Source organism: Cynocephalus volans, chromosome 6, assembly GCF_027409185.1.
Source record: "Cynocephalus volans isolate mCynVol1 chromosome 6, mCynVol1.pri, whole genome shotgun sequence".
NCBI lineage: Eukaryota > Metazoa > Chordata > Mammalia > Dermoptera > Cynocephalidae > Cynocephalus > Cynocephalus volans.
The window spans coordinates 113,868,357-113,895,629 of NC_084465.1; the positions used below are offsets into that span (position 1 = coordinate 113,868,357).

Consider the following 27,273-nt stretch of genomic DNA (forward strand, 5'->3'; position numbering starts at 1 on the left):
GGGGGGGCTCAGTCAGCACCTGCCACCTGCCTCAGGCTCAATGACCTTTTCCAGTCTCATTCCAGCGCTACCAGCTGGCTCTGGGGAAGAATTCCTAAGCGCAGAATGGGCTGCTCTGGGGTGCCTTCAGCTGCAGCAGAAGCAGCCCAGAGGAGAAAATGAGAACCAGCTGCCAGGGCCCTTTAAGCACCCAAGCCCCACCCACAGGCCTGCCCTGCCCTGCCGGGAAGTGATCCTGTGGCTGGGCGAGGGAGTTTCCTGATCCGAGGAGTCTGTTGCAGCTAGGCACACTTCTAGATGTGAGTACGTTGTACTGGTCGCCAAACCCCAAACCAGTGGTGGGTCTCTGTGCCCCTCAAGGCTCGCTTTAGCTCTGTCCTGCTGTCAAGGGCCTTGCTTCTGCTGGGGCAAGTAAGACCTCTCTGAATCGGAGAAGGAAGGTAGGTGGGCTCTGCCAAGGGAGGTTTTGCTTTCCTTGTCGGAGTTTTCTGGGTGTAGAGGCAAAGGCAGATAGATCAGCTCATCAGCACTGCCTCCAGCCCCCTTCTAAATCTCAGGCCTCTCTGACTTTAGAGTCCCACATCAGAAGTAAGGGAGGTAGGGCTGGCCATTTAGCTCAGTTGGTTAGAGCATGGTGTTAGAACACCAGGGTCAAGGATTCGGATCCCCGTACCAGTCAGCCAGCCCCCCAAAACACACAGAAAATAAGGAAGGGGGGACCTTAGGAGATCCATTTGGACTCCATCTTGGAGCTAGATTGGTCCTTGCTGTACTCACCTGCCCCCTCCCCCTGGGGACCTGGGCTTTGGACCTGAACTCCTAGAATGTGACCTGTCCCCACTGGGACCCCTCAGCTCTGCCAAATGTTGGGGCTTTCCTTCTGCCCCGTGCACGGCTATGCCAACTGTGGGCCTTGCCAGATCACTTGAGAAGTCATTAGCAGAGTGATCTCGAAGTAGGATCAATTTCCAGAAGGCATAGACTTTGGTGAGCAAGGATCTTTTCTTTTTGGGAGGGGGAAGTGAAAAACAGGAAGCTCAGTTGGACCCACCAGCCTGTGATTCTCGGGATCTTAGAGCTGTCAGTCTGGACCAAAGCACTTTGGTATGGATGATGGTAGTTGAGGCAGATGTTCCCAGTGTTCTCTGCTCCCTGCCTGGGTGGACCCCTGGGTTATGGAGGCAAGGCTGGCTGTCACGTGGGGTGCCAGGTGACTCTCCCTGGAAACTCCTGCCTGTTTCCACCCATGGCATACAGGGCACCTGGGCTTCCCTGCCCTGGGGTGTGGCTATCTAGGCAGGGCAGCTTTCCATAGTCATGAGCAGGTAGGGCAGCCACCATGAGTGGATGGCCCAGAGATAGCCTAAGGACTTCAAGGTAATTGGGTGCTCAGGCCTTCTAGTTTGGTGCTACCCTCCCAGATTCTAGGGGAGCAGAGGCTAGGCACTGGCCCAGACTGCAGAAAACGCTCACCTTTGAACTGCCATTGGTGCTGTCTCCTGGGCAAAACCCAGCCCCACCCAGGCTCTTAAGTCCTTGTTCCAGGTCCAGAATCATCAATGCTTTTGCCTAAGAAGCCACTCTGCCTTCTGGTTTGGGGGCTTTGCAGTCACGATACTCAGGGTAGAATTCTGGCTCCATCCTTTGATAACTGTGTGATCCTGAGCAAGTTCTGTAACTTCGGTGTTCTTGTGAGGATAATATGAGTTGATTAAGGACACTTAACACAATGCCTGGCACTGGTTAAGTTTGTATTAAGTGGGAGCTGTTTTTTGTGGGCACTTGCATAAAACGCACGTTTCGGCGTATCTCTCCTGGAAACCCTGATCCAGTGGGTCTGGGGGGAGGCATGGGAAAAGCTTGAGCAGGATTAAGAATCCCAGGCAAGTCCTGTAATTGGGTGAGTTTAGAAAATGTTGATAAAAACAAACCAATAAATTTTTTAAAATTTGAAATAGAAAATGTTGATGTATATCTAGCATTCTGAAACCTGTTTCCTGGGTCACTCCTAGTCTAGGCAATTCTCACCTTTGATGATTGGCATTAATTGGCAGCACGAGGGAGGGAGGTGGCAGGATAAGCAGAGTCCAGGGCTGGCAGAACTGCCCTGCCCCTAGTGAGGCCATCAAGCTGTCCCCACCTCCACTCCCCCTGCTAAAGTGGCCCAATTGGGCTGGAGCTCAAATAAGATTTTCTTAGGAAGAAAAGTTCCTGAAACTCTGCCACTTAAAGTAATTTATATGAGACAAATTCTCAGTTTCCGTTAATAGTCCCTTAAAACTGGAAAAAGTCTCAATAAGCCAAAAAACTGCCAGGTGAAAACAGGCTCTCTGCAGTTTCTGACTCATGTGACTCTCTCATCCCCTGGACAAAGACTATAACATTTAACCTAAAATCAGTGAAAGAAAACTCTGCAAAGATGAGTCCCTCTTTATACTGTACTTCATGCACCTTTTCCTAAACCTAAGGTTGGTGGAGGTCTGGTGGCAGGGCTGTGTCACTGGCCTCACCTCCACCTTCGGGCCTCCCTGGCCAAGAGCCCAGGTGTTGGGGACAAAGGGCGCTGCTTAGATCTGGGGTAGAAGAAGGAGCTGGAGGAGAATAAGTGAAATTCCCTGCCCTTGAGGCTGAGTCTGTAATCTTATTTTTTTTTTTACTATCATTCTTTTTTTTTTTCAGTGTGTAACCTGAGCTAATCTTTACTCTTCCTCCATCTAGCTGTTTGTTGCAGTCCTGCTGTGCATTAGAGATACGCTCCATTCTCTAACACCTTTAACTTCAGCAAACAGTTCCGTTTATTCCCACTTCACAGTCCAGGAGAGGAAGGCTCAGAGGTTGATAAGCGGCCCAAGACGATGCTGGCAGTGTCAGAACCTGCTGGATTGACATTTTCCCCACTTGTCTTAGTCCGTTTTGTGTTGCTATAACAGAAATACCTGAGACTGGGTAACTTATAAAGAAGAGAGGTTTATTTGGCTTATGATTCTGGGACAGCTGCGTCTGGCATGGGCCTCAGGCTGCTTCTACTCATGGTGGGAAGTGGCAGGGACCTGGTGGGTACAAGCAGATCTCATGGCAAGAGGAAGTGAGAGAGAAGGTGCCAGGGTCTTTTTAAGCAACAAGCTCTCGCGGGAACTAATAGAGCGAGAACTTACTCATTAATCCCCCCTCCCCCAGGGAGAGCATTAATCCATTCATGAGGGATCTGCCCCCATGACTCAATCAGTTTCCAACACTGCCACATTGAGGATCAAATTTCCACATGAGTTTTGGAGGGGACAACACATCCAAACTCCATCACCACTGGTTCTCAATTCTGGCTGTATATTAGAGTCAGCAGGAGAGCTTTTAAAAATAGCAATGCTTAGAGCCAGCGCATGGCTCACTTGGGAGAGTGTAGTGGTGATAACACCAAGTCCACGGGTTCGGACCCTATATAGGGATGGCCGATTGGCTCACTGGCTGAGCGTGGTGCTGACAACACCAAGCCAAGGGTTAAGATCCCCTTACCCGTCATCTTTAAAAAAAAAAAAAAAAAAAAAAAAAAAAGCAATGCTTAGACCCCACCCCAGACCAATTAAATCAGAATCATTAGAGATGGGTGGCTTTAAAAGGTCTCCAGGTGACTCTAATGTGCAGCCTGGGTAGAGAGTGGCTGCTTTAGACTGGAGCTGCTCATACTTTAAAGTGTGCGCAGATCATCGGGGATCTAGTTAAAATGCTGATTGATTCTGCAGCTCTGGTGGGGCCCAGGAGTCTTCCTCACTAACAAGCTCCCAGGTGGGGCTGGACTGCTCACTGTGGGCCACATACATACACTGCTCATTGTGGGTCACTTTGGCATTTACTGTTTCAGAGTCACTCACTCACTGTGTCATCCTCTCACAGTTGACCCTGAGGATCTCTGATACATTGTGCCTCATTTATTTATTCATTTTTCCTGAAGCATAAGTTTTACTTCTGCGTCAAGAGACTGGGATAAAGAGCCTGTCTTTTGGCTTAGGGTGAACCCAGCTTCTGCTTCTGACAGGCTGTTTAATTCTTTGCCCACCCACCCATTACTCTTTGTGAGGCGGAGGTGCACTGAGACTTTGAGTGAAGTTGGCTGTGCTTCTTACAGGAGCCTCATGACATTTGAGGGACGTGTGCTCAGACAAGGCTGGGCACATGCCCCCCAGAGCCAACTAGGGGGCAGATCTCAGAAGCAGGGACTACGGGAGATGGGTGAGTGGATTTGGGGAGGTGGGGCCAAACCCAAGGGCTGGGCAGGACCTTCCAAAGGTCAGCACAATCCTTAGCCATTGTCTTTTGAGGGCCCCGATGTAGAAGTAAAATGCCCTAACTGTACATATCATCTGATAAACCACAAGAGCCTGAATCTGAGACTTGTCACGAGCGTGCTGCCTGAGTCAAATAGTTTCCCTGGTCTACCTCCGGGGATGGCAAGGGTCTTAGAAAGACAGAGCCTGCTGTGGGTAAACTTGGCAGGTGGCCTAAGTGGAAGGCACAGCTTTACGGCATGGCAGGTGGGTGGCCACGGAGGTAAGGCGGGGTCCTCATACTGCCACAGGGGCAGTTGGCAAGGGCTTGGCCTCAGAGCAAAGCGGGAGCCAAGCCCAGCCCAGTCAGCCATGAGGATGACTGTCGCTGAGTCACTGTGCTGGCCAAGGCTCTCAGCCCCCCTGACTGGGTCCAGCTGGGGTGGCAGATGGTGGAGAGGCCTCAGCCTTCAGGGGGTGGGGGGTCATCCAACAAGTAGCCAGTGGAGGCTGTTCCTGAAGCCTTCTTCCAACCTCGCGTGTCTTCTAGAGTTCAGATCTTCCCCGCAGGGCTTCAGCCCTGTCCGCACCTCCGCCTACAGCCCTAGCCCTTCTCTTCCCCATCTGGTTTCCGGGCCAGGTTTCTACCCACAGAGAACCAGGCAAAGCAGCAGTGGGAAAAAGCCTCACTTGGCTATCGGCTGCCCCTGCTCTACTGCTCTAGCTCCACAGCTGGGGTGGCACAAGACTTGTGCCTTTCTGCCCAGTGAACAGGTGAGGCTTAAGCCAGGGTGCCAGGTGGGGTAATGAGCCTCAGGTGCTGGTCATATCCCCTCATCTCACTGGATAGGAAAGTCGGGCCTCGGGTGCTGTTTCCTCCTCCATGGTAAAGCACATAGTGCTACGGAGAGCCAGGCTCTGTTCTGAGTGTTTTATATATTAAATCAGATCTCAGAATTTTGAGAGAGATGCTGTTATCCATTCTCATTGTGCAGGTGGGGAAACAGGTACAGGGAGGTCAAGTGGCTTGACTCAGATGGCCTGTTGCATAAGGGTTAGAGCCAAGGTCCAGGTAGTCCCAGCCAACCCTGTGGACTCTTAGAAGTAAACCTTCTAGATAGAACAGGGCCCCATACCGTGGAGCAACTGGGGAGTGGAAGCAAGGCTGGGCAGGACGGGCCAATAGAGAGGAAGGAAAGAGAAGGTGCACATAGAAGTGGGGAGGAGAACACAGCCAGGAAACCAGAAAAGCGAGCCCCTGTGTTCTCCAATAACAGAAAAGGGAGGTCTGACCTTAGAAAAGCCACCCCCTACAAGTTAAGGGAAACGAAGTTCAAGTAAAATGAGCAACAGAAAAGGTCAAATCCCATACAAAGTTGCCATATAAAAGAATGAGGAGCAGAAGAACATTCCTCTGATGTGCAAAGTGTACCAGAAAAACATCAAAACTTTAATCTCTTTCAAAAGGAGGTAAGACGTTAAGGAAACAATATGATGCATGAAAACAGCAAATCAGAGTTGCAAGTCCAGGCAGTGTGGGTCTGAGTCCACACCCCTGACCACTGTGCCATGCTGCATTTTGAGAAAGACGGGACCAGACATTCCATCAGGGTTCTAGTCCTGATAGTACCACTAACTTGCTTTCTGGCCATGAAGGATTCATTGTCCCTGAGTCTCAACTACTTAGCGCTACACTGTTCAATGTGGGATCAGCCAGCTACATTGGGCTATTTAAATTAAAATTTATTAAAATAAAAAATTGGGTTCCTCAGATGGACTAGCCACAATTCAAGTATTCAGCAACCACATATGGCTAGTCCAAAGACAATGTAGATTTAAAATATTCTCCTGGGTGTGTTTGGTGGCTGGCTGGTATGGAGATCCAAACCCTTGACCTTGGTGTTATAACACTGTGCTCTAACCAACTGGGCTAACTCATCCATCATTGTAGAAAGTTCTACTGGACAATGCTGAGTTAGAGGATTTTAAACAGGAGCCAGGCTGGTGATGTGAGTGTAATTGCCCAGGTGTAAGACAATAGGGAGTGCTGTAGACTGTGGTTATCAGGAAAGCTTGTGTCCCATTTAAAGGGGACAGCTGCCAATGGGCTTTTGCCAATTTTGCCACATGGGAATGTGGGCCCAGTGTTGTATTGCTTGTCTCCTAATTCTTCAAGAGAACCAGGAATTGGGAGTTTGTGAAAATTCACAAATTCTAAACAAAAAACTGAAATTTTACAGATTGTGTGGATCAAGTAAAAGTCTTCTGTTGGGCTTCTTCCAACCTAGATTCTGAAATTCCATGGCTCCTGCCTATATTTGCTGTGCCAAGCCATTCCCTTTCCCTTCTTGCTTGTATTCTCGCCCAGATTGGAAGTTTTGAGGATGGTGGAGTAAATTAGCCACTCCTCTCTGGTGATGGCAACAAAAATGTCAAGGACAAGGCTCTGGTTGTCTAGTCAACTTGTTTCCCTTGTATGACTCAAAGGGACATGTCCATAGTCCAAGGGATATTGGAGACAGGGATGGGAGCTAGGTAGGGTGTGTAACATTCCTGAACAGACCAAGCAGTAGATGGAACCACCCAGGATTCAGGAGCGGGTGGGATGGGGGTGGGTGGAATACAATAATCACTTACCCCCTTTCCCTTTCCTGTCCACAACTGCAGGGAGCTGAGGGTGATGACAGACCAGGGAGAGAACTGGGGAGGAAAGGACTAGAATGATTTGTGGTGTCACTATCCAGCTGGTTCTTGGGGAGTTCTTTGATCCCTTCCGTGAGAGGTGGACCCTGTCTTACATTTCACCCAGGATTGCCTAAAGCACGAGGAAGGATGAAGGGGGCACAGATAATGCAAATAATCTCGGCTGTGGGCTAACATTTGAATACAGTAGGACCATGTCGCTGTCCCTGACTCCCCAGCTCTCCCAGCATGGAGTATTTCTACCTTTACAGTGTAGGGATTGGGCACATTTTGATCTAAAGCCCTTTCTGGTGCTGCAGGCAGTTTAGGGGGATGTAATTGACAGGAGTTGAGGAACTGGCAGCAACTGGCTTCTGTGGTAAACTGTGTCATGCAGTTCTTGGCAAAGGTGAGGTCTGGGTGGGCTGTGTTGTGCTGGGTGGGAAGAGAAAGGGGAGGTGGGCATGAGGACAGGAGGGGGGAGTGATCTGAGCTGCAGAAGGGCCATGCCCTGCCCACGCACCCTCAGACTCACGCCTGCCTGTCCCAGGCCCTCTGGGCTCACCTTGTGTCCCCCACCTGCACTTTTGCCTAGCCCTGGGCTTAGGAGTCACCATGGCGAACGACGAGTCCATCATCCGCATCCCCCCGTACCACTACATCCATGTCCTGGACCAGAACAGCAATGTGTCCCGTGTGGAGGTCGGACCAAAGACCTACATCCGGCAGGACAATGAGAGGTTGGTGTGGGGACTGGGCTGAGGAGGATCCTTGGGGCCAAGGAGGGCCTGCTAGTCCAGCTGGCATAATCCTCCTCCTCCTGCCCACTGTTCCCGGGCAGGGGTGGCCCTCACTTGGGTGACAGGGAGGTTTCTCTTGCATTTGCTGCCTCTTTGGGGAGCGGAAACCTGGGTGCTCACACCTGTTGTCATCCTCCAACAGGGTGCTGTTTGCCCCTTTGCGAATGGTGACTGTCCCCCCACGCCACTACTGCACAGTGGCCAACCCTGTGTCCCGGGATGCCCAGGGCTCAGTGCTGTTCGACGTCACTGGGCAAGTACGGCTTCGCCACGCTGACCTAGAGATCCGGCTGGCCCAGGATCCCTTCCCGCTGTACCCGGGGGAGGTGCTGGAGAAGGTATCTGTCTTGCCTCCCCCTTACCCCACTCCATCCGTCCCGCCACCTTGTCCCAGGTCTCTGCTGAAGGGAAAACAAGCCGGGGCAGTGGGAGGGGTGGGATGGATGTCTTCTGGCTTTCACCAGGGGCAGAATGGACTCACTGGACCCCTGCTCACCTTCCCCAACCACCTGCTTCCTCCACACTTGCCCCAAACAGACTGACCCCTCCTTTGAGAACTCTTGGCCCGGCCCCTCTTGCCACCTGTTCTGTCAGGTTCCAGTGCCTGCCGGAAGCACCTGGCCAGTCTGGTGCTGTGAGTGGTGCCAAGGTTAAGTGCTTTATTCACTCAAACAGTGCTGGACACTGGTGGGCAGTGACCACTTCAGTGGACAAGACAAGATCCAGGCCCAGAGGCCTGAGCCTGCTCCATGGAAAGCCATCGCTCCAGAGGCCTGTTGCCTGCAGGCCTGGGCCTGGGCCTGGGCCTGAGCCAGGGGCATCCCACCATTGGTTTTTTAACTGTTCTCCTGCTATACTTTCTTGCCATTTTATGCTTTTTGACTCTGAGCTCCTCTACTGACTAGCACTTACTGATCCTGAACATGTGAGGCGTGACCTGGGGAGCTTTTGGAGACAGTCGTGTCCAGTTAGATGCAGACAGTTTGGGGAAGAAATGTGTGTCTAGAGAGAGAAAATGATAAGGAATGATTGAAATGTTAACCCTTAAGGAATCTGAGTGAAGAGTGTGCAGGAATTCTTTTACTATTTTTGTAACTTCTTTGTAAGTCTGAAGCTGTCAAAATGAAAGGTTAAAAAATCCGGGCTGGCCAGCAAAGGTCCAGGGTTCTATCCCTGTGCCGGCCAGCTGCCAAAAAAAAAATGTCCACATCCAGGTTGTACCTCAGACCAACGAAATTCCCCTCTGGGTGAGGAGTGGCGGGTGGGGTGAGGGAGGTTGGGAACCAGAATTTAAAGCTCCCTGGGGCTGGCCCAGTGGCTCACTTGGGAGAGCGGGGTGCTGACAGCACCAAGTCAGGGGTTAAGGTCCCCTTACTGGTCAATCCCTGGCTGAGAGTAAAAGCTTCCCTTCTCCCTGCTGGCTCTCCCCTCCACTTCCCAGCAGCCCCAGTCCACGGCTGCTTGTTCCTTCCCACCTGACCCTGACCTGCCCTGGACCAGGGGGGCAGCAGGGCCACATGATGCTGATGCTCCTTGTCACCATCACTGCAGGCAGCACCTGGTGCAGGCCTCCCTCATATCCTTGCAAGGAGCCTGCCAACAACTTTGAGAACAGCCTTTTTTTTTTTTTTTTTTTTTTTTGGTGGCTGGCTGGTTTGGGGATCTGAACCCATGACCTTGGTATTATAAGGCTGTGCTCTAACCAACTGAGCTAACCAGCCAACTCAAAAACAAACTTCTTGACCTCAACTCTGACCCTCACCACCTCCTCTGTTCTGCTTCAGCCCACACCCAGTGCCATGTCCACTCTGGCCTTGGTTATTCTCCTACCTGCCTCCCTGCCACCCCGCCACCCCCGCCCCGAGTCTAAACTCCAGCCACCTCCTCCTACCATCTTCCCCCACCCCTAACCATTGTCATGGCCTTGAAGCCTTGGCCATGGAAGCCTTTCCGTCCTAGTCTTCTCTCCTATCCCTCAGACTCTCTTCCTGATCTTTTTTTCCTACACCAGCTAGCTGGACCTTATCTTAACATTTCTTACAAACACTCTCTTGTGCCCTTGACATGCAGCAAAACCCTGGTCCTGGACCAGGCTTACCTCCTACCTCCCTTTTCTGTTCTTACACACAGGAGGGGTTTCCTGCCAGAACAATCATGACCGCATGGACAGATCCACCACCACGACAGGACTGTGACTGGCTCATGGGTTAGAGGCTCATTCCAACTCAGGCCCTGGTCTGCCAGCTTTCTCTTCCATGTTTCTCTCTGCTTCTAAATATTTTTTGTTCTTAGCACTCTTCCTATTTTCTGTCCCCCCTCAAACCTGAGCAACTTGGTCACCTACTTAGTTCAAAATTGAGGCCTTCTGGCAGGATCTGGGTTTGTGTCCCATCCTCTAACCTTATACATACCTTTATCGTCTTTCTACCTGTTGGGGCCTTGAGGAGGTTCTCCTTCCTCAGGTGGACCTAGGAACCCGACCTATCACTCCGATGCTTTCCTCTTAGCCAGTAAACATGCTCTGCTGAGTCCATCCTTTTCTGGTCTTAAAGGCTTGTATAAGCTTTCCTTTTAAAGAATGCATTTGTAAGGCTATAACATTCCCTCTTCCTTCCACCACTAATATTTGCTCTCCATTCCCCAAAGGGATCTGCTATTCATCCAGTGTATATACTTCCAGATATGTCTATGCATTCACACAAGTACCTGTAGAAGAAAAAGTATTGATTATAACCATTTGCTTAAAAGCTGTCATGCTGCATGTCTTCATTTGCAGTGTATTTTGAGTGAACTTCTGCATATAGGCCCATAAGTCATATCTTGTTTAATTGTTGCATGTAATTTCTCACAATGTATAGAAGTTCAGCCATTCCTCTACTGAGTGTCACTTAGGTTTCCAGTTTATAAGGGAAAACAGAACTGCAGTGAATAGCCTTGTCTCCATGTCCTTGTGCGGCTAGATTTTTTTTTTAAAGAGTAGAAGCTACAGTAGTCCCCCCTTATCTGCAGGGGATACGTTCCAAAACCCTCAGGAGATGCCTGAAACTGTAGATAGTACCAAATCCTTTATATACTGTTTCTTCCTATAAATACACACCTATGATAAAGTTTAATTTATAAATTAAGCACAGTGAGAGATTAACAACAATAATAAAATAGAACAATTATAACATTATACTGTTCATAATTTCATGGACAGAAGATTCGTTCTTACTGTGGATCGTAGCGACCTCAGCATATGATTTTTTAAGTTGAGAACTTTAACACTTTCACTTAAAGGAAGCGCTTTAGTTTCTCTTTGGCATATCTGAATTGCCAGAGTCACTACTCTTGTGCTTTGGGGCATTATGAAGTAAAATAAGGGTTCCTTGAACCCAAGCACTGCGATACCACGACAGTCTGATGACCGAGACAGCTACTAAATAATGGGCGGGCAGTGTGGACGCGCTGGACAGAGAGATGGTTCACATCCTGAGCAGGACGGCATGAGAGTCCATCACTCAGATGGCATGCAATTTAAAACTTCCACATTGTTTATTTCTGGAATTTCCCACTTAATATTTTCAGACTGCGGCAGACCACAGGTAACTGAAACTGAGGAAAATGAACCTGCAGATATGGGGGGAGGGACTATTGTAATAAGAATTGCTGGGTGCTAGGGTATGCACTGCACATTAAGTTTTCGTGGGCTTTTGTGAATGGCCCTGTGAATCCACTTTCTAGCTGTCTACTGCTTTCTTTTTCCTTTCTACCTACTCTTCGATGACAACTTGTACATGATGTTCCCTGCCCTATTCCCTCATGAGCCCCTGCCATCCGGCCCCTGCCGCCACCATCACGGAACTTGCTTTGACAAAGCCCTGAGACTGTGTCTGTGGGCCCAGTACCTAGGTCGTCCTTCTGTCTCTCCCAGACCTTCTTGGCCCCATCCATCATTTGTCCACTCTCACTGCAGTGTGCTTAGATTTTATTCTGTGGATGTCTTTTTCCATCTCCTTAAATGTCTCCCCCTCTTCCCCTGTCCCCTCTGCCTTCAGGTTCTGTCCTGAACCTCCCACATGCCCTCATGTTCTGGTGGCCTTGACTACTTCGTCTCTGCTCTGAAGACATCCAACCCTACACTCCAGTGGTGCCTGCAGGCTGATGAACCCCTAAAAGCCCTCTTCTGGATGTCCCACAGTCACCTCGTGCTGAACGTCCAAACCTAACACTCTCCCTTTCCCCAACTCTTCTCCCTTCTCAATCTTATCTGGTGATACTACTGGGTACCCTGTCACCCAAGCTGGAAGGACACAAGGGTGGCAGCCAGCAGACCACTTAGGAAGATATTACCACCATCCTGGCATGAGGTGTTGGTGGCTCAGACAAGGGCGATGGAGAGAATGGCTGAAAGTAGACCTGGGATTTGTGGTGGAACAGATAGGAAGTGAAGGCTGGGTAGGCATGGGAGGTGAAGACATGGTGGGCTGCATGCTGTTCCCAGAATGCTCGCCTTTTCCTCGTTCCACGCTTCTGTATTAAAAGCCAGCTGTTCCTTGGAACCCTGGTTCAAAGGGCTCCCCTTACTTCTCCTTCATCTGCACTTCTGCAGAACCTCTCTACCTTGACATTGTCCGAAGTCTGCTTATAGAGAATGGTCTGCGTCTGTCTCATCTCCCTGCTGGAATTCAAACTTCATGAAAACATGAAGTTTATGGGGGTATGCCCCCCCCCAACCAGACTGCCATGCACATAGGAGAATGGGGAAGGGCTTGTCTGAGCAGTGAGCCTCCAGCCCTGCTCTCTCTAGCCGGGCCTGTGGCCAGTGGGTAGGGTGGAGCTACTCTGCCTTCCCCTCCAGCCAGTTTGGTTATCAGAAATGACAGGTAGATGTCACTAAAGAGTGGGCTTCAAGTCTTGATTCTGTTCTTTACCAGCTGCATGTCCTTGGTCATGTTCCTTATCCTCGACATGCCTCTTTCCTTCCTTTTCTGCCTCTCAGAACATTGTCAAGGATGAAATGATGGTTGGAGCCTGGTGCTGTAACACCAACGTCCAGGGTTCGATTCCTATATTGGCCAGCTGCCAAAAAAAAGGGGGGGGGGGGGTGTTTGTAGAGACATTTCTACAAAGTTTATTATTTATTTTTTTTTTTCAGAAGATGACCGGTAAGGGGATCTTAACCCTTTTTTTTTTTTTTTTTTTTTTTTTTTTTTAAAGATGACCGGTAAGGGGATCTTAACCCTTGACTTGGTGTTGTGAGCACCACGCTCAGCCAGTGAGCGAACCGGCCATCCGTATATGGGATCCGAACCCGGGGCCTTGGTGTTATCAGCACCGCACTCTCCCGAGTGAGCCACGGGCCGGCCCGGGATCTTAACCCTTGACTTGGTGTTGTGAGCACCACGCTCAGCCAGTGAGCGAACCGGCCATCCGTATATGGGATCCGAACCCGGGGCCTTGGTGTTATCAGCACCGCACTCTCCCGAGTGATCCATGGGCCGACCCTTTTTCTACAAACTTTAAAAAGGATTTTACTTTATGCCAGGTCCCCCTTCCTAATGGAAGGAGATATCATGACTGGAGCACAATGGCTATCTGATGACCATGTGGCAACCTTGGAAACAAAGCTACCTGCTTAAAACTTGCCTGTTACAGCAGTTTATACCTTCCCACATCCTTATACTTCCTAGAGAGCCCAGTGCACACTAGGCCACAAAATACCCATTTATTCAGCTTCCCAGATGTTTCCCCACATCTTCCACCAAGCCCTCTACCCACTTTCCCTCTTAGTAGATTACTTAGTAGCTCTGAACAACTCTTAAGCACTTCTGGAGAGTGTATCCTTGGCTCATCAGCAATGTCATCTTTTACTTGGTCAACTCCACCCCTTAGTTCTTCAGACCAGATGGCCTTGGGACCACCCCTCCTTTGTACATTCCACCTACATCCCATTCTGGGACGTGTGAAGATTGACACTGTGGACTCTGACCTGCAGAGGATCACAGCACTGGGGTCACAGCACTGAATGTCCCATGACCCCCCTGCTTCCCCTCCTAGGACATCACGCCCCTGCAGGTGGTTCTGCCCAACACTGCCCTCCATCTCAAGGCATTGCTGGATTTTGAGGACAAGGATGGAGACAAAGTGGTGGCAGGAGACGAGTGGCTCTTTGAAGGACCTGGTAAGTTATTGCTCCATCAGGCCTGAGTCAGGGTCAGGGTCTTCCTGCCTTCCCACCATAGCCCTGGTATCTTCTGCCCCTCAGCCTCCACTTGGTCTTCTCTTCCCAGGCACATACATCCCCCAGAAAGAGGTGGAGGTTGTGGAGATCATTCAGGCCACGGTCATCAGGCAGAACCAGGCCCTGCGGCTCAGGGCCCGCAAGGAGTGCCGGGACCGGGACGGCAAGGAGAGGGTGACAGGTGGAGTTTCCGAGGGGCACTGATAGTGGGTGGGCAGGAGTACCCCCAGCTGCCCAGACTGCAGGGGAAATTGGGGAAGGTGGGAGAAAGCCATGTGTGACCCAGGAAAAGGCGTCTTCCTGGTATCTCCTGAAAGCTGTTGTGGGCTGCCCACCACTTTCATGCTGGCTCTGCCTGGCCCCAATCATGTGGTTGTGACTGTGGCTTTTCCCTCCCCCACCTTACCCATGAGTTGCAGGCAGTGGCCATGTCTCATCAGCTTCTAGATCAACAAAGCAGATATCCATATGCAGTGAGTGAATTCAGTGTTTACTCTGTGCCAGGTGTGGCTCGAAATGCTTTACAAATAGGGGCTGGCTGGTAAGCTCGGCTGGTTAGAACACAGTGCGATATCACCAAGGTCCAGGTTTAATACTTGTGATAGCCAATCGCAAAAAAAAAAAAACCAAAAAACTTTTACAAATGGTAACTTACTTAGTTCTTGAGGTACTGCTATTCCCATTTTCCATGTGATAAAACCAAGGCAGAGAAGTAGGTTACTTGCCCTGGGTGTGTGGCCAGGCAGGGTGAGGCTAGAACTTGCACCCAGGTTCTATTGCTTCTCCAGTAAACTAAAGGACATCTACAGCCCTAGCAGAGATGCTTCTGCTGCCCATTTCAGGGAAGGAAAAGAGTTGCTTTGCAGCTTAGAGAAGGTGTAGCAGGGCTTTGGCATTAACAGCAACTTGGGCCTCTCAGAAGAGCTTTCGTTATGCTTCTGAGGGAGGGGTTAGTTTTCCTCTAGCCTCAAAGGAATGAATACAAAGACTCCTGCCCTTGAGCCTGAGGGCAGTGGCATCTCTTCACCTACAAAATCCTCTGGTCCCTTGTCTGGGCTGCACGAAGGAGCAGCTGGGGAGCAGACTGGGTAACCTTTGACCCTTACCTTCTCATCTTTGGCCCAGGAGAAGAATGGCTGGTCACCTCTGTGGGGGCATATCTCCCAGCAGTGTTTGAGGAGGTTCTGGATTTGGTGGATGCCGTGATCCTTACAGAAAAGGTTTGTGCTCTGGCGGTGAGGGTTAAGGGACCATGGGCTAGGGAATGCTCAGAGTGGCAGAGAATGGTGGCAGGTAATGTGAGAGTCAAAAGAGAAATACTTCTAGCGTCACTAATAAGAAATTCAGAGGTCAGATCACCTGAGGAGTATTCTGGGTCATGTGAAAGGGTCAGACAGTCCTCCTGAGTTGGTAGATGTTTTCAGTCAGAACTGGTAGTATTTAGTAGCCAGTGGGATTCCCAGATCGCCCTGAAGAAAGTGGAGACAGGCTTACTCGAGCACCCTAACATCTCATTCTTCAGACAGCCCTGCACCTCCGGGCTCGGCAGAACTTCCGAGACACGAGGGGAGTGGTCCGCCGCACGGGGGAGGAATGGCTGGTGACCGTGCGGGACACAGAGGCCCATGTGCCAGACGTCCACGAAGAGGTGCGGGGGGTCGTGCCCATTACCACCCTGGGCCCCCGCAACTACTGCGTGATCCTCGACCCAGTCGGACCAGATGGCAGGAACCAGCTGGGGCAAAAGCTCGTGGTCAAGGTGAGCTCCTCCTCCTGCCGACAGGCCCACCCTGAGTGTGCGGGGCCCTGTGTGCCAGGTACCATTCTAGAAACACCCCCTGTGCCTTTGCACACTGAGTTCTGTGTGCCTGAAACACTGTCCCATTTGATCCCCAGGAAGCCTCCTATTACCCCTCAGGCCTCTAGTTACATGCCAGTTCCTCCCTGCCCCCCATGCCCAAAGATCCCAAAACTCTCTCTCATATCTCACATCCATGTCCTGGAACCTTCATCATCCTGCATAAAACAAATGTCTTGGTTTACCCTCCCTGCCACCTCATCCCCTCTCTGAACTGTACATGGGAATACCAGGGGTTAGCAAACCTTTTCTGGAAGGTCTGGATAGTAGGCATTTTAGGCTTTTTGAGCCATATGGTTTATGTTAAAACTATCCAACTCTGCTGTTGTATCATGACAGCAGCATAGATGACATGTAAACAAATGAGTCTGCTGTGTTCCTGTAATATTGTATTTGCACAAACAACAGAAAGAGTAGAAACAATCCATATGTCTATCAATTGATGAATGGATTGAAACATTGTGGTATGTCCATGCAATGGAATATCACCCAGCTATAAAAAGAAAGGGAGTGCTTTTATGTGCTACAACACAGATAAACTTGAAACATGGTGCTAAGTGAGAGAAGCCAGAGATAAAAGACCAAATATTGTATGATTCCATTTATATGAAATGTCCAGAATAGGAAAGTCCATAGAGAAAACAGATTAGCGGGGAGGGGCACAACTGCCATTAGGTACAGGGTTTCTTTTCAGGATGATGAAAATATTCTAGACTTTCATAGTAGTGATGGTTGGCCAACTTTGAATATACTGTACTAAAACAACTGAATTGTATACTATAAATGGGTAAGTTTTATATGTAGATTATATCTCAATTTAAAAAATGTAACAAAGAAATACATAACATATACATATATATATATATATTTAAAGGGCTGGCCAGTTAGCTCATTTGGGAGTGTGGTGCTGATAACACCAAGGTCAAGGGTTTGGATCCTGATACCAGCCAGCTGCCCAAAACAAAACAAAAAAATATTTTAAAAGGTGGTTGGCCAGATTTGGCCCCCCAAAACAGGGTTTACCAATCCCCGAATTACACCATCCCAAGAAAACAAAGCACAGGAGAAATGGAGAGGAGGAGTAGGTTAATTCTTACCTGTTTAGCTTGTGAGGATCCAGGTCCTGCCAATTCACAGGCTCTTTCAAGGACAAGTTTGACCAGGTGGGATTCTGCAGGCATTTGTGTAGAGCCTCACTCCCACTTCACAGTATTGCGATGTGGGGGTGGGGTGTACTCTCCGCCTGCCATCCTCGACAGACCCGGGACAACATGGGGCTGGGGAGGTGCCATCGGAGGCACCTGCAACCTAACCTCACATCTCCCACTAGGGAGAGAAGTCTTTTTTCCTCCAGCCAGGGGAGAGGCTGGAACGAGGCATCCAGAATGTATATGTGCTATCGGAGCAGCAGGGACTGCTGCTGAGGGCCCTGCAGCCCCTGGAGGAGGGGGAGGACAAGGAGAAGGTCTCATGCCAGGCTGGGGACTGCTGGCTCATCCGCGGGCCCCTGGAGTATGTGCCGTCTGCCAAGGTGGAGGTGGTGGAAGAGCGTCAGGCCATCCCTCTGGACGAGAACGAGGGCATCTATGTACAGGACGTCAAGACTGGCAGGGTAACAGCTGAGGGATGGGCGGCTGTTGATGCTGTGTGGCCACGTGGTGGCTTCCTCTGGGCAAGCGGGGTGACGCTGATGGGGAGAGGTACACGGTTGGGGGTGGGGGGACTTCAACAACCTCAATAGCTGCATCTAGTGGACTGGCCGGTAGGTGTGAGGGTATTCTAAGGAATATTGACCATCCCTTTGTCTTAAATATCTAATTTCAAGTTTTAGAAACTCCAACTGGGAGAATGAGCTGGGTTTTAGGATGGGGACTCTGCCCCACTGCACATCTGGCCCCCAGCATAAAGGTCTGACTAGGACGTGGCCTAGGAGCAATAAGAAACTCCTCCCCCATGCCTGTATCCTGGTGGAATCTTTCCTTTTTGCTACTTCACCTAAAACCTTGACCTTGGTTTGACCTCTTCAACTTCTTTCTCCTAGAATCCAACCTAGAAGTACAGCTCAGGCTCCTAGGGGATGTTAGCGTATGCTCTTTCCATCCTAGGGTAGCATCTGTCCCTGCAATCCCCTCCAAGCTGCCCCGTGAAAGAAGATTCTAGAAATAATATCAAGCACTTACTATATGCCAAGTGCAATTTTTGAACTAGACACGTGAAATGTCATTCATTCCTCAACCATATGGAGTAGCACTGTCGTGTCCATTTTACAGATAGGGGAACCAAAGCAGAGGGTGAAACAGCTGGCCCAAGGTGACAGCAGAGGCCAAACCCAAGACTGAGCCAGCCTTGCCCCAGAGGCCATGTTCAGCCACAGTGCTGTACCACCCCCTGGACCGGTTCTGCTCCAGGGCCACTAGGGGCATCTTTCTCCCTCTTGCCCTCATTAGTGATGTCCTTCCCTGTCCTCTTCTGTCAAGGTGCGCTCTGTGATTGGGAGCACCTACATGCTGACACAGGACGAGGTCCTGTGGGAGAAGGAGCTGCCCCCAGGGGTGGAGGAGTTACTGAGTAAGGCGCAGGACCCTCTGGCCGACCGGGGTGAGAACAGCACACGCAAGAGCCTGCAGCCCTCAGCTCCCCGGAACAAGACCCGCGTGGTCAGCTACCGTGTCCCCCACAATGCCGCTGTGCAGGTGTATGACTACAGAGAGAAGAGAGCTCGGTGAGGAGCTGGCCTGGTGGGGTGTGGGCGGAGAGGCCCCCACGGGTCTGACCCGGGCTCTCTCTGCAGTGTGGTCTTTGGACCCGAGCTGGTGTCTCTGGGTCCCGAGGAGCAGTTCACAGTGTTGTCCCTCTCGGCCGGGCGGCCCAAGCGTCCCCATGCCCGCCGTGCACTCTGCCTGCTGCTCGGACCAGACTTCTTCACAGATGTCATCACCATCGAGACAGCAGACCATGCCAGACTGCAGCTGCAGCTCGCCTACAACTGGTGAGGGTGGCAGCGGGCCCAGGGAAGGAAGAGAGGGGCCTCCTGGAGAGCCGGGCTCCCAGTGAGGGCAGAACGCCCGACTCCATGCCCTGCTTGGGAGGGCACCCAGGAGTTCAAGCAAATCCAGGAGAGCCGGTAGCAGGACACTGCCCCAGCTAAACTCCCAGCATGTGTGTGGCCACATGCTTAAGTGCAAGGTTCTGAAAAGAGCAGTGAGACACACCAGCCGTGCTGCTCACTAACTGTGGACCTGGCACTTTCCTCAGTTTCCCTGTCTGTAAAATGAGGATGACGACATCTTCTCCTTTCAAGGCTGTTAAAGGGATGCACTGAGGATTAGAACAGTGGCCCGTATGAGGTGAGAGATTGGCAGCAGCTACTAGAGTGAGGTGAGATCAGTCACGTGCAGCAATACCGCTTGCCAGCCCCCAAGCACGTGTTCCTCACCACCTGGCTGAGCGTGGCTGGCAGCAGAATGAAGGCAGGTGGGCTGCTGACCCTCTGGGGTACCACAGCATCATAGTTAGCGCACAGACCCAAGCCAGACTGCCTGGGCTCAGGTTTCTGGCTTGCCACATACTGTGTAACCCTGGGCCAAATACATACCTCTCTGGACCTCTGTTTCCTCATCTGTAGAATGGGGGTGATGCTCATCCCCAGCTCATAGGGTGGCCAACTCAGGGTAGATGGGAACGTGTGTTAAGCTTTTTAGGCCCTTACCGGGCACAGATTAGCATTCTCCATTGTAAGAGACCCTGCCCAGCCACAGATAGTGGGTGTTGAAGTCCTTCTCAAAGATAGTTGCTGTTTCCTGGGGGAAAACAGCTTCCTCACTCTGGGCCTCTTTGCTCACAGGCACTTTGAGGTGAGTGACCGGAGGGACCCCCAAGAGGCGGCCAAGCTCTTCTCAGTGCCTGACTTCGTGGGTGATGCCTGCAAGGCCATCGCATCCCGGGTGCGGGGGGCCGTGGCATCCGTCACCTTTGATGACTTCCATAAGAATTCAGCCCGCATCATCCGCACAGCCGTCTTTGGCTTTGAGACCTCAGAAGCCAAGAGCACTGATGGCACCGGCCTGCCCAAGCCCCGGGACCAGGCCATCTTCCCCCAAAATGGGCTGGTGGTCAGCAGCGTGGACGTGCAGTCAGTCGAGCCTGTGGACCAGAGGACCCGGGATGCCCTGCAGCGCAGCGTCCAGCTGGCCATCGAGATCACCACCAACTCCCAGGAGGCAGCAGCCAAGTGAGTGAGGCTTCAGGTCCAGCTGCGCTCAATGCAAACCACACCTCTCCAGCATCCCCATCTCAGCCACTGCCAGGACCTGGATAACATGGCTTCCCCTAGTGGTCTGCCTGCTGCCATCCCTGCCCCCAAGGATCTAGTCTCTGCCCAATAGAGAATGACCCACTTCCAGTGTGAAGTAGATGCCAGCCCTGCTCCTGGGCCTCCCCTACTGCTCATGATAAAACCTATACTCTTGTCTGTGGCCTGCCAGGCACCACAGGGTCCAGTGGCCTCCCCTGCCCCACCTTCCACGCTTCTCCCCTGGCTGACATGCTCCAGCCCTGCCAGTGCCCTCTGCATCTCAAGCACACAGCTGGCTCCTACTTTAAGGCCTTTGCACAGGCTGTTCCCGCTGCCCAGAAAGCTCTTCCCTAGAGTACCTCTCAAGGCAGGCTCCTCCTGGCCTCAGCCCTGAGGTCACCTCCTTGGAGAGCCCTTTCCTTTCTCCCTCAACTGAATAGTGCCCTCTTTGCCCAGTCACCTATTTTAGTACCTTCAAGGGACATGTTGCTGTTTGGAGTCATCCTTGCTTGCTTGTTTTTTTCCCACTGGAAGGCAAGTTGGCAAAAGCAGAGGCCTTGATCCCGCCCACGTTACCCCGGCCTAGAACCACACCGACCTGCAGCCACACTGCTCTGAGCCGAGTTGCATGTTGAGATCCTTCCAGGGGCCAGGGCTGTCCAGGGGAAATGATGGACTGGCGGTCCCTGTCCTTGGTGCTCCTGTTTCAGCTCTGGCCCCACGCCAGCATCTTACCTGTCCTCCCTCATGCAGGCATGAGGCTCAGAGGCTTGAGCAGGAAGCCCGTGGCCGGCTCGAGAGGCAGAAGATCTTGGACCAATCGGAGGCTGAGAAGGCTCGTAGGGAGCTCTTGGAGCTGGAGGCTCTGAGGTGGGTCGCCAACAAGAGGAGGAAAACGCTGGCGAAGGCTCAGGGGCTGGGAAAAGCTGCTGGCGGGAGCAGCGGGGGTGTGTGTGTGTGTATGCACGTGTGTGTGAGTGCTGCTCCGGCATGAGTCAAGGCCCAGGCCACGGGAGGGCAGGACTTCTCCCTGGGTGTCACCTCCCTCTGCTGCCGTCTCCTCCAGCATGGCCGTGGAGAGCACCGGGACTGCCAAGGCGGAGGCCGAGTCCCGTGCAGAGGCGGCGCGGATTGAGGGAGAAGGTTCCGTGCTACAGGCCAAGCTGAAAGCACAGGCCTTGGCCATCGAGACGGTGAGTGAGGGATACCTGTGGACGGGTGCAGAGTTGGGGCCTGGACTACAGTCCCTGAAGCAGAGTCGGATAGCAAGCACCCTGCAGTTTACATAGTCCTTTGCCCTATAGCAATTCATTTAATACATTCCTTGAAGGTAAGGATTACTACACCCATTTTACAGATGGGTGCTCAAACACTGGCCACCCCTGTGCCAGGTAGTGCATATGCTCTACATGCATGGTCTTGTTTAACACTGGAAATCCCATTAAGTTAGGTGTTAGCTCCATTTTACAGATGAGAGACCAAGGCTCAGATTAAGGAGCTCCCACGGGTCATTAGCTAAACAGTGGCATGCTGGGAATCACACCCAACTGACTATAAGTTTACAGCTCCGTCTCTTCTACCTCAGTTCCCTTAGGCTTGCTGATCAGGGTGACTTGCTGGATAGATCCCAGGGGCCACATGATCTAAAGAATGCTGGGGTTTTCCTATTCCAGGAGGCTGAGCTCCAGCGGGTACAGAAAGTACGAGAGCTGGAGCTGGTCTATGCCCGGGCCCAGCTGGAGCTGGAGGTGAGCAAGGCCCAGCAGCTGGCTGAGGTGGAGGTGAAGAAATTCACGCAGATGACACAGGCTCTGGGCCCCAGCACCATCAGGGACCTTGCTGTGGCTGGGCCAGAGATGCAGGTGAGAGCAGGGGCGGTAGAAGCGATGTGTGTGTGTCTTGGGACCAGCCTTGGAGCCAGGAAGGCAGAGGGGTGAGGGAAGGGAAAGTGGACTGTCCTTGTGCCATGTGCCATGCTCACTGTGTTATCTGAGCATGGCGTCACACTGTCACCATCAGGCACTGCACTAGACTCGGCAGTGAGCTGGAACTCCCGGGTGAGACAGTACACAGATGGGACATTGTCTATGACAGGTGCTTTGAAGGAAGTCAAACAGGGTGATCAGATGAAGGGGTGGATGACACTTCAAATCAGTTAGGGAGGGTCACTCTGAAACTGGACTTCCTAGAGAGGTAGCTGAGATGACAGAAGTGACCAGATCTGACCTTGTCTTCTTGCCGCCTCTTCTTTCCTCTCCAGGTAAAACTGCTGCAGTCCCTGGGCCTGAAATCAACCCTCATCACTGATGGCTCCACTCCCATCAACCTCTTCCACACAGCCATGGGGCTGCTGGGGCTAGGGTCTGAGGCTCAGCCTGCAGCCAGGAAGGCAGCTGGCATGCCCACCCCCCAGGGGGGCTTGCCTCTCCAGTCCCTTCCTGTCCCTCAATCTCCTGGAAGCAACCAGATCGTGCCTTAGCTCTCTACTGCACTGGCCACTGGCAAATAAAACTGACGTTTCTGGGCATTTAAATCCTTTTCTGTAGTCTCAGTCTGGGTCACAGGGAGCTTAATGGTGGGGCGGGAGGGGGGAAGTACCCCTGAATCCTGAATAGTTACTAGAGACTACTCTCATCTGTAAAGTGAGAGGAAACTGAGGCAGGGAGAAGACTAAGCCAAGGTCACTCTGATAGCAATGTTACCCAAAGCCTTACCCACAAAGCCAGCTGTCCTTTTGGACCTAGCATTCCTAGGTCCTAGGTGGGGAGATGATGACCTGCCTGGCCAGCCCCTCTGGGATAGCTCCCGCACTCACAGAATCTCCCTGCCAATTCCTCCCGCAACCCAGCTTGGCCGGGAGTTCCCTGCAGCTTCGGGAGAGACACCCAGCTGCGTATTGGGAGGCTTCCTCTGGCGCCATCTGCTGGTCGCACCAGCAGCACCACCACAGGCCTGCACCCTGCGCCTGCGCACTCGTCCCTTCTCAGATGGGGATGTCAGATTGAGCGGGAAGACCCTGCCCAGGGGCAGTATGAACTGGAGCGTCTCCCTGGGCTCCTAGTCTGAACTCTTCGGGAGCATTGAGGGATGACTGCCCTCTTCCCACCCTCCCCCACAACTAGTAAGGGATCTTCATTTGGGAGAAAGATCCAGGCACAATCAGCCTTGGCGTACCAGTGGAGGCTGCAAGGTGCACCAACCAGCTCTTGGGCACAGGTAGGGCTGTAGGTGCCAGGCCTTGCCTGGTCTCTGAGGAAGTAAAAAGATCCCAGGGGTGGAGAGAAAAGCCTGGGCTTCCTCACTGGCTACAGAAGAAAACTCCTCTCTCATCTTTTTCTGTCTGTGAAATGGGCAATTCCCCTACTGGGCAGGGTTGGTGCAAAGTGCAAATGTAATGATGACTCTTTTTTAGGGTCTTATTCCTTTTCCCTCACTGGGGGTCTGACCCCATCAGTCTTGTTTCTTTCCAAGTTGAGTTGCATTTGTGTGGCCAGTGGCTCCATTTGAGTAGGAGCTTGCTGAGGCCAGGGACTGTGTATTCAGCCCACAGCATTTGGTGGTGCTGGCTCAGTGTTTATGGAATAGGCAAGTGTATCAGCCCCTAACCACCACCACCCCCATCTTTCCTCAAGAGAGCTAATTAATTTAAAGCTGTTCATCTGGTACCTGGCTGGGGACGAGTGACCAAAGCAGGCAAGCCTGTCCATGGTGAGTTTGTTCCTCTGTCTTGGCCACCCACTCACATGGCCACCCTTGACCTTGCTTGCCATTACTAATAAACACATCACCTCTGAGACCTCATCTCCTGCTGCCCCCACCTTTGCCTTCCACCAACCATTCCTCCAGCTCAAGGCTTCAGCATCCTTGACCCCAACCACTTTCTCAACTTCAACAAACCTTTTCATTTCAGCTTTGCCCAGCTTAGATTCTGTGATCTGTCCATGTAATTTACTCCCTGGAAGCCTCCCCTAACTCCCTCACCTTCCCCTCCCCTGTGATGCTTAGTGGGAAAAGCCCCACCCCGCTTCTTAAACCACCTCACTCCCTCTGTGCTGCCCCTGACTAGCTGCTCAGTGCTGGGGGAGGACGTCCCATGGAGCCGACTGATCTCATTTCAAGCTCCTGGCAACACATTGGAGGGGAGGCCTAGCTCCTCTGACTGCACTCCTCTCCCTGCGGGATCCCCTTCAAAACAATCTCCTCATTCCCCAACCTCCTCCACCCCTGCCCACTTTCTTAAATTGGGCAGGAAGGCCCTCCCCTTCCCAGCGCAAATCTAATCCACATCTGGACTCTATCCTCCCTCCTGTTCCCACTGAGAACTCCTTCCCTTGGGCTCTAGATCACAGCCCTCCCAAGTTCTCGAGAGCTACACTGCCACCTTGGCCACCTTCCTCTCCTGCACCACTGTCACCTGTGTATAACTCTCCCATATAAAACCAAGAAAACTCTCCCTCAACCCCACATATTCCCCTCCAATTCCCATCTCTCCTCTTTTTCCTTCACAGCCAGCTTGTTCCAGAGTTCTCCGTGGTCTCGGTTTCCACTCCTTACTTCTCATTATCTCTTCAACCCACTCCAGTTAGCTTCCGCCTCCGCTCCTTATTTTATGGAAACTGATGTAATTGGCATCATCAGTGATGTCCTGTTCCTAAACCTAGTAGTTCAGCCTCCCCCATCATTAGGCACAGCTGGTTGCCCTCCTTCCTCGCAGGGCCCTGTGATATCACCTCTTCTGGTTTTCTTTCTACCTCACCAGCTGCTCCTCGGTCGGCTCCATCTTCTCTGCTCAGCCTCTAAGTTGTGGGTTTCCCTAGGCCCTTTTCTCTCTCCAACTTTCTGGGCCAGTCTCATGACTTTAGATCATTTCTATACTGTTGACTTCAAAACCCATTTCTCCAGCCCTGATCTCACTCCTGAGATCTGGACCCCTTTCCAATTGATCACCTGATGTCTCCACATGGATGTCCAACAGCCATCAGGCTTTGCCACGTGACCTCCTCTGGCCAATGAAATGCCAGGGAAAGTAACATCATCACTGTACTCTCTCTTCCCTTGTCTATATAAAAGGATGAGCAGCAATGTTTCACAGAGTCTGCTCCATGGGAGAGAAAATGGTATGAAGTAGAGCCACAGTTGACACGCAACAGACATATAGACATGTAGCAGGATCGAGAAATACATGTTTGCTATATTAAGCAACTGAGACTTGGGGGGTTTTGTTATCATAACATAACCTAGCCTATCCTGACTACTGTATGGACCTCAGGGCGTCTTAGGATCCATTAGGCAATAGGGGAAATTGTACGCATGAAGACGGACCTGGCACAGACCCTGTGGTGGGGAAGACAGGCATACCTCAGTGATAGGAAAACAGGCCTTGCTGGAAATACAGTGGAGCTCCAGCTCACTCTGGAGCCAGATTCTAAGTCAATTACCAAATTTACCCTTGAATGTCCCTTAAATTGTCCATAAAATAAAGAGTGTTATCTCTGATGTAGTTCAACACAGCCTCTTTTCCTCCAGTACTGGCTTTTCTTTGGATGAATACCAGATAAAGTCATTGATTTGCTTAAGACCTCTTTTATAAGAAAATCCTGTACCTTTTTTTTTTAAAAAAAGATGACCAGTAAGGGAATCTCAACCCTTGGCTTGGTGTTGTCAGCACCATGCTCAGCCAGTGAGCCAACCAGCCATCCCTACATAGGATCCGAACCCGTGGCCTTGGTGTTATCAGCACCACACTCCCGAGTGAGTCACGGGCCGGCCCTAAAAACCTTATCTTTCAACAGCAAGCTCACATTGAACAGAGTAAGATGCAGTTTACCCAATCAACTTCCTCTTCCTCTTAGGCGCCCAAGTAATCTGTATTTCCCGACCTCCTTCACACTTAGATGTGGCCACGTGACTGAGCAATGAAATGCGAGGGGAAGTACTATGTGCTAATTCCCTGCCTGCCCATAAAAGCTTGCCCCATGCAATCTACCCTTCACATGTCCATGCAAACAACCAGGGCCATCGTGGGATCCATGTCCAAACATGGTGGAGCTAAAAGACTGGGGGCAGTTGCCTGGGTCCCTGCACCACCACTTGCAGGAGAGCTGCCTCCCAGTCAGTGCACCTGAGTAGGATTTCATACGAGTTAGATTGATTAGAGCACGGTGTTACAGCACCAAGGTGAAGGGTTCAGATCCTCGTACTGGCCAGCCACCAAAAAAAATAATAACACCAGTTAGCAATAAACTTCTTTCATGTTTAAGCCTCCATACATTGTGCAGTTTGTTACAGTAACATTGGGCAGGAAGGATTACCTTTAACTAATCACAGTGTGAGCACCAGGGAGACTCACCTGAGGAACAGCAGGCTCACGGGGCCCATCCCATGCTTCCTCCGGGCACAGCAGAACGGAATGAACAAATGGCATTTCTTGCACGGTGGTTATTCATTCCTTCTGAATCCCAGTTATCGCTGCACATGTTAAGTGACTCCACTATATTCTCCAGATCAAATATAGTGACTCCGGGACCCAATTCAGCCCAGTTTCCCAACTTCCACCTCCAGGTCAAGGGCCAACTGGTCCTAGGCTGGAAACACAGACACTGTGCTCTGCAGGTTCCTCCTGAGCTCAGTCCTGCCCCTGGACATGGAAGCCAAGGTCCCAGAGCAACTTTTGCTCTTATCCCGGAGGGAGGGGCTGGAGCTTCACACTCTCCCCCAGCCCTCCCTCTTTCCAAAGGTCACAGACAACTGGGTTTACATAAGTTAAAGACTTGCCTCACTGTAAATGGTGAGAACTGAAGAGCCCAGGAGCCAGCCAGGGCTGTGGGAGCCAGGAGGCAGCAGCTCCCTGCTCTGGGATTGAGCAAGTGTGCAGAGGGCCCATCTGTCCGGAGGGGAGCACTAACTCCAGCAGCAGGAGCTGGGAGAGCACCGAATCTAGTCTCCCACTGTGACTGGGAGCAGGCCAGGCACAGGGATACCCAAACCCACAGAAACGCAATTCAGTTTTGCACACCAGTATCTTCCTAAGCACACATCTGTCCCTGCCACTGCCCTGCCTAAAGCCCTTCGATGTTCATTCTACAAGCGTCTCCAAAAAAGAATTGCAAGATGGTTTACTGCAGCATCATTCACAGGGGCAGGACCTGGTAAATTCA

At 51.5% G+C, this 27,273-nt stretch overlaps 1 protein-coding gene across 2 annotated transcripts; it reads left to right on the top strand.

The window, feature by feature from the left end:
* The first annotated feature begins 48 nt into the window (after positions 1 to 48).
* Positions 49 to 22,649, top strand: MVP (major vault protein). Of its 2 annotated transcripts, none has more exons than XM_063099896.1 (15): positions 49 to 440; positions 7,537 to 7,681; positions 7,884 to 8,079; positions 13,781 to 13,904; positions 14,014 to 14,145; positions 15,090 to 15,184; positions 15,487 to 15,723; positions 17,153 to 17,434; positions 18,300 to 18,544; positions 18,614 to 18,811; positions 19,667 to 20,053; positions 20,870 to 20,986; positions 21,183 to 21,309; positions 21,790 to 21,978; positions 22,377 to 22,649. In XM_063099896.1, exons 2-15 carry the CDS (start codon positions 7,557 to 7,559, stop codon positions 22,593 to 22,595), a joined length of 2,673 nt encoding a protein of 890 aa, XP_062955966.1. In that variant the 5' UTR covers positions 49 to 440; positions 7,537 to 7,556; the 3' UTR covers positions 22,596 to 22,649. The 2 variants fall into 2 exon arrangements, with proteins under 2 accessions (XP_062955966.1, XP_062955967.1); XM_063099897.1 differs by having other exon boundaries at positions 49 to 299.
* The last annotated feature ends 4,624 nt before the right edge of the window (positions 22,650 to 27,273 follow it).

What these genes read in the sequence shown, in the direction of transcription:
- MVP (XM_063099896.1), top strand. Translation starts at nt 7,557, where the DNA reads ATGGCGAACGACGAGTCCATCATCCGCATCCCCCCGTACCACTACATC. An exon ending in CGGCAAGGAGAGGGTGACAG is followed by an intron (nt 14,146 to 15,089) that starts GTGGAGTTTCCG and finishes TCTTTGGCCCAG; the next exon opens with GAGAAGAATGGCTGGTCACC. An exon ending in CTGCAGCTCGCCTACAACTG is followed by an intron (nt 18,812 to 19,666) that starts GTGAGGGTGGCA and finishes CTTTGCTCACAG; the next exon opens with GCACTTTGAGGTGAGTGACC.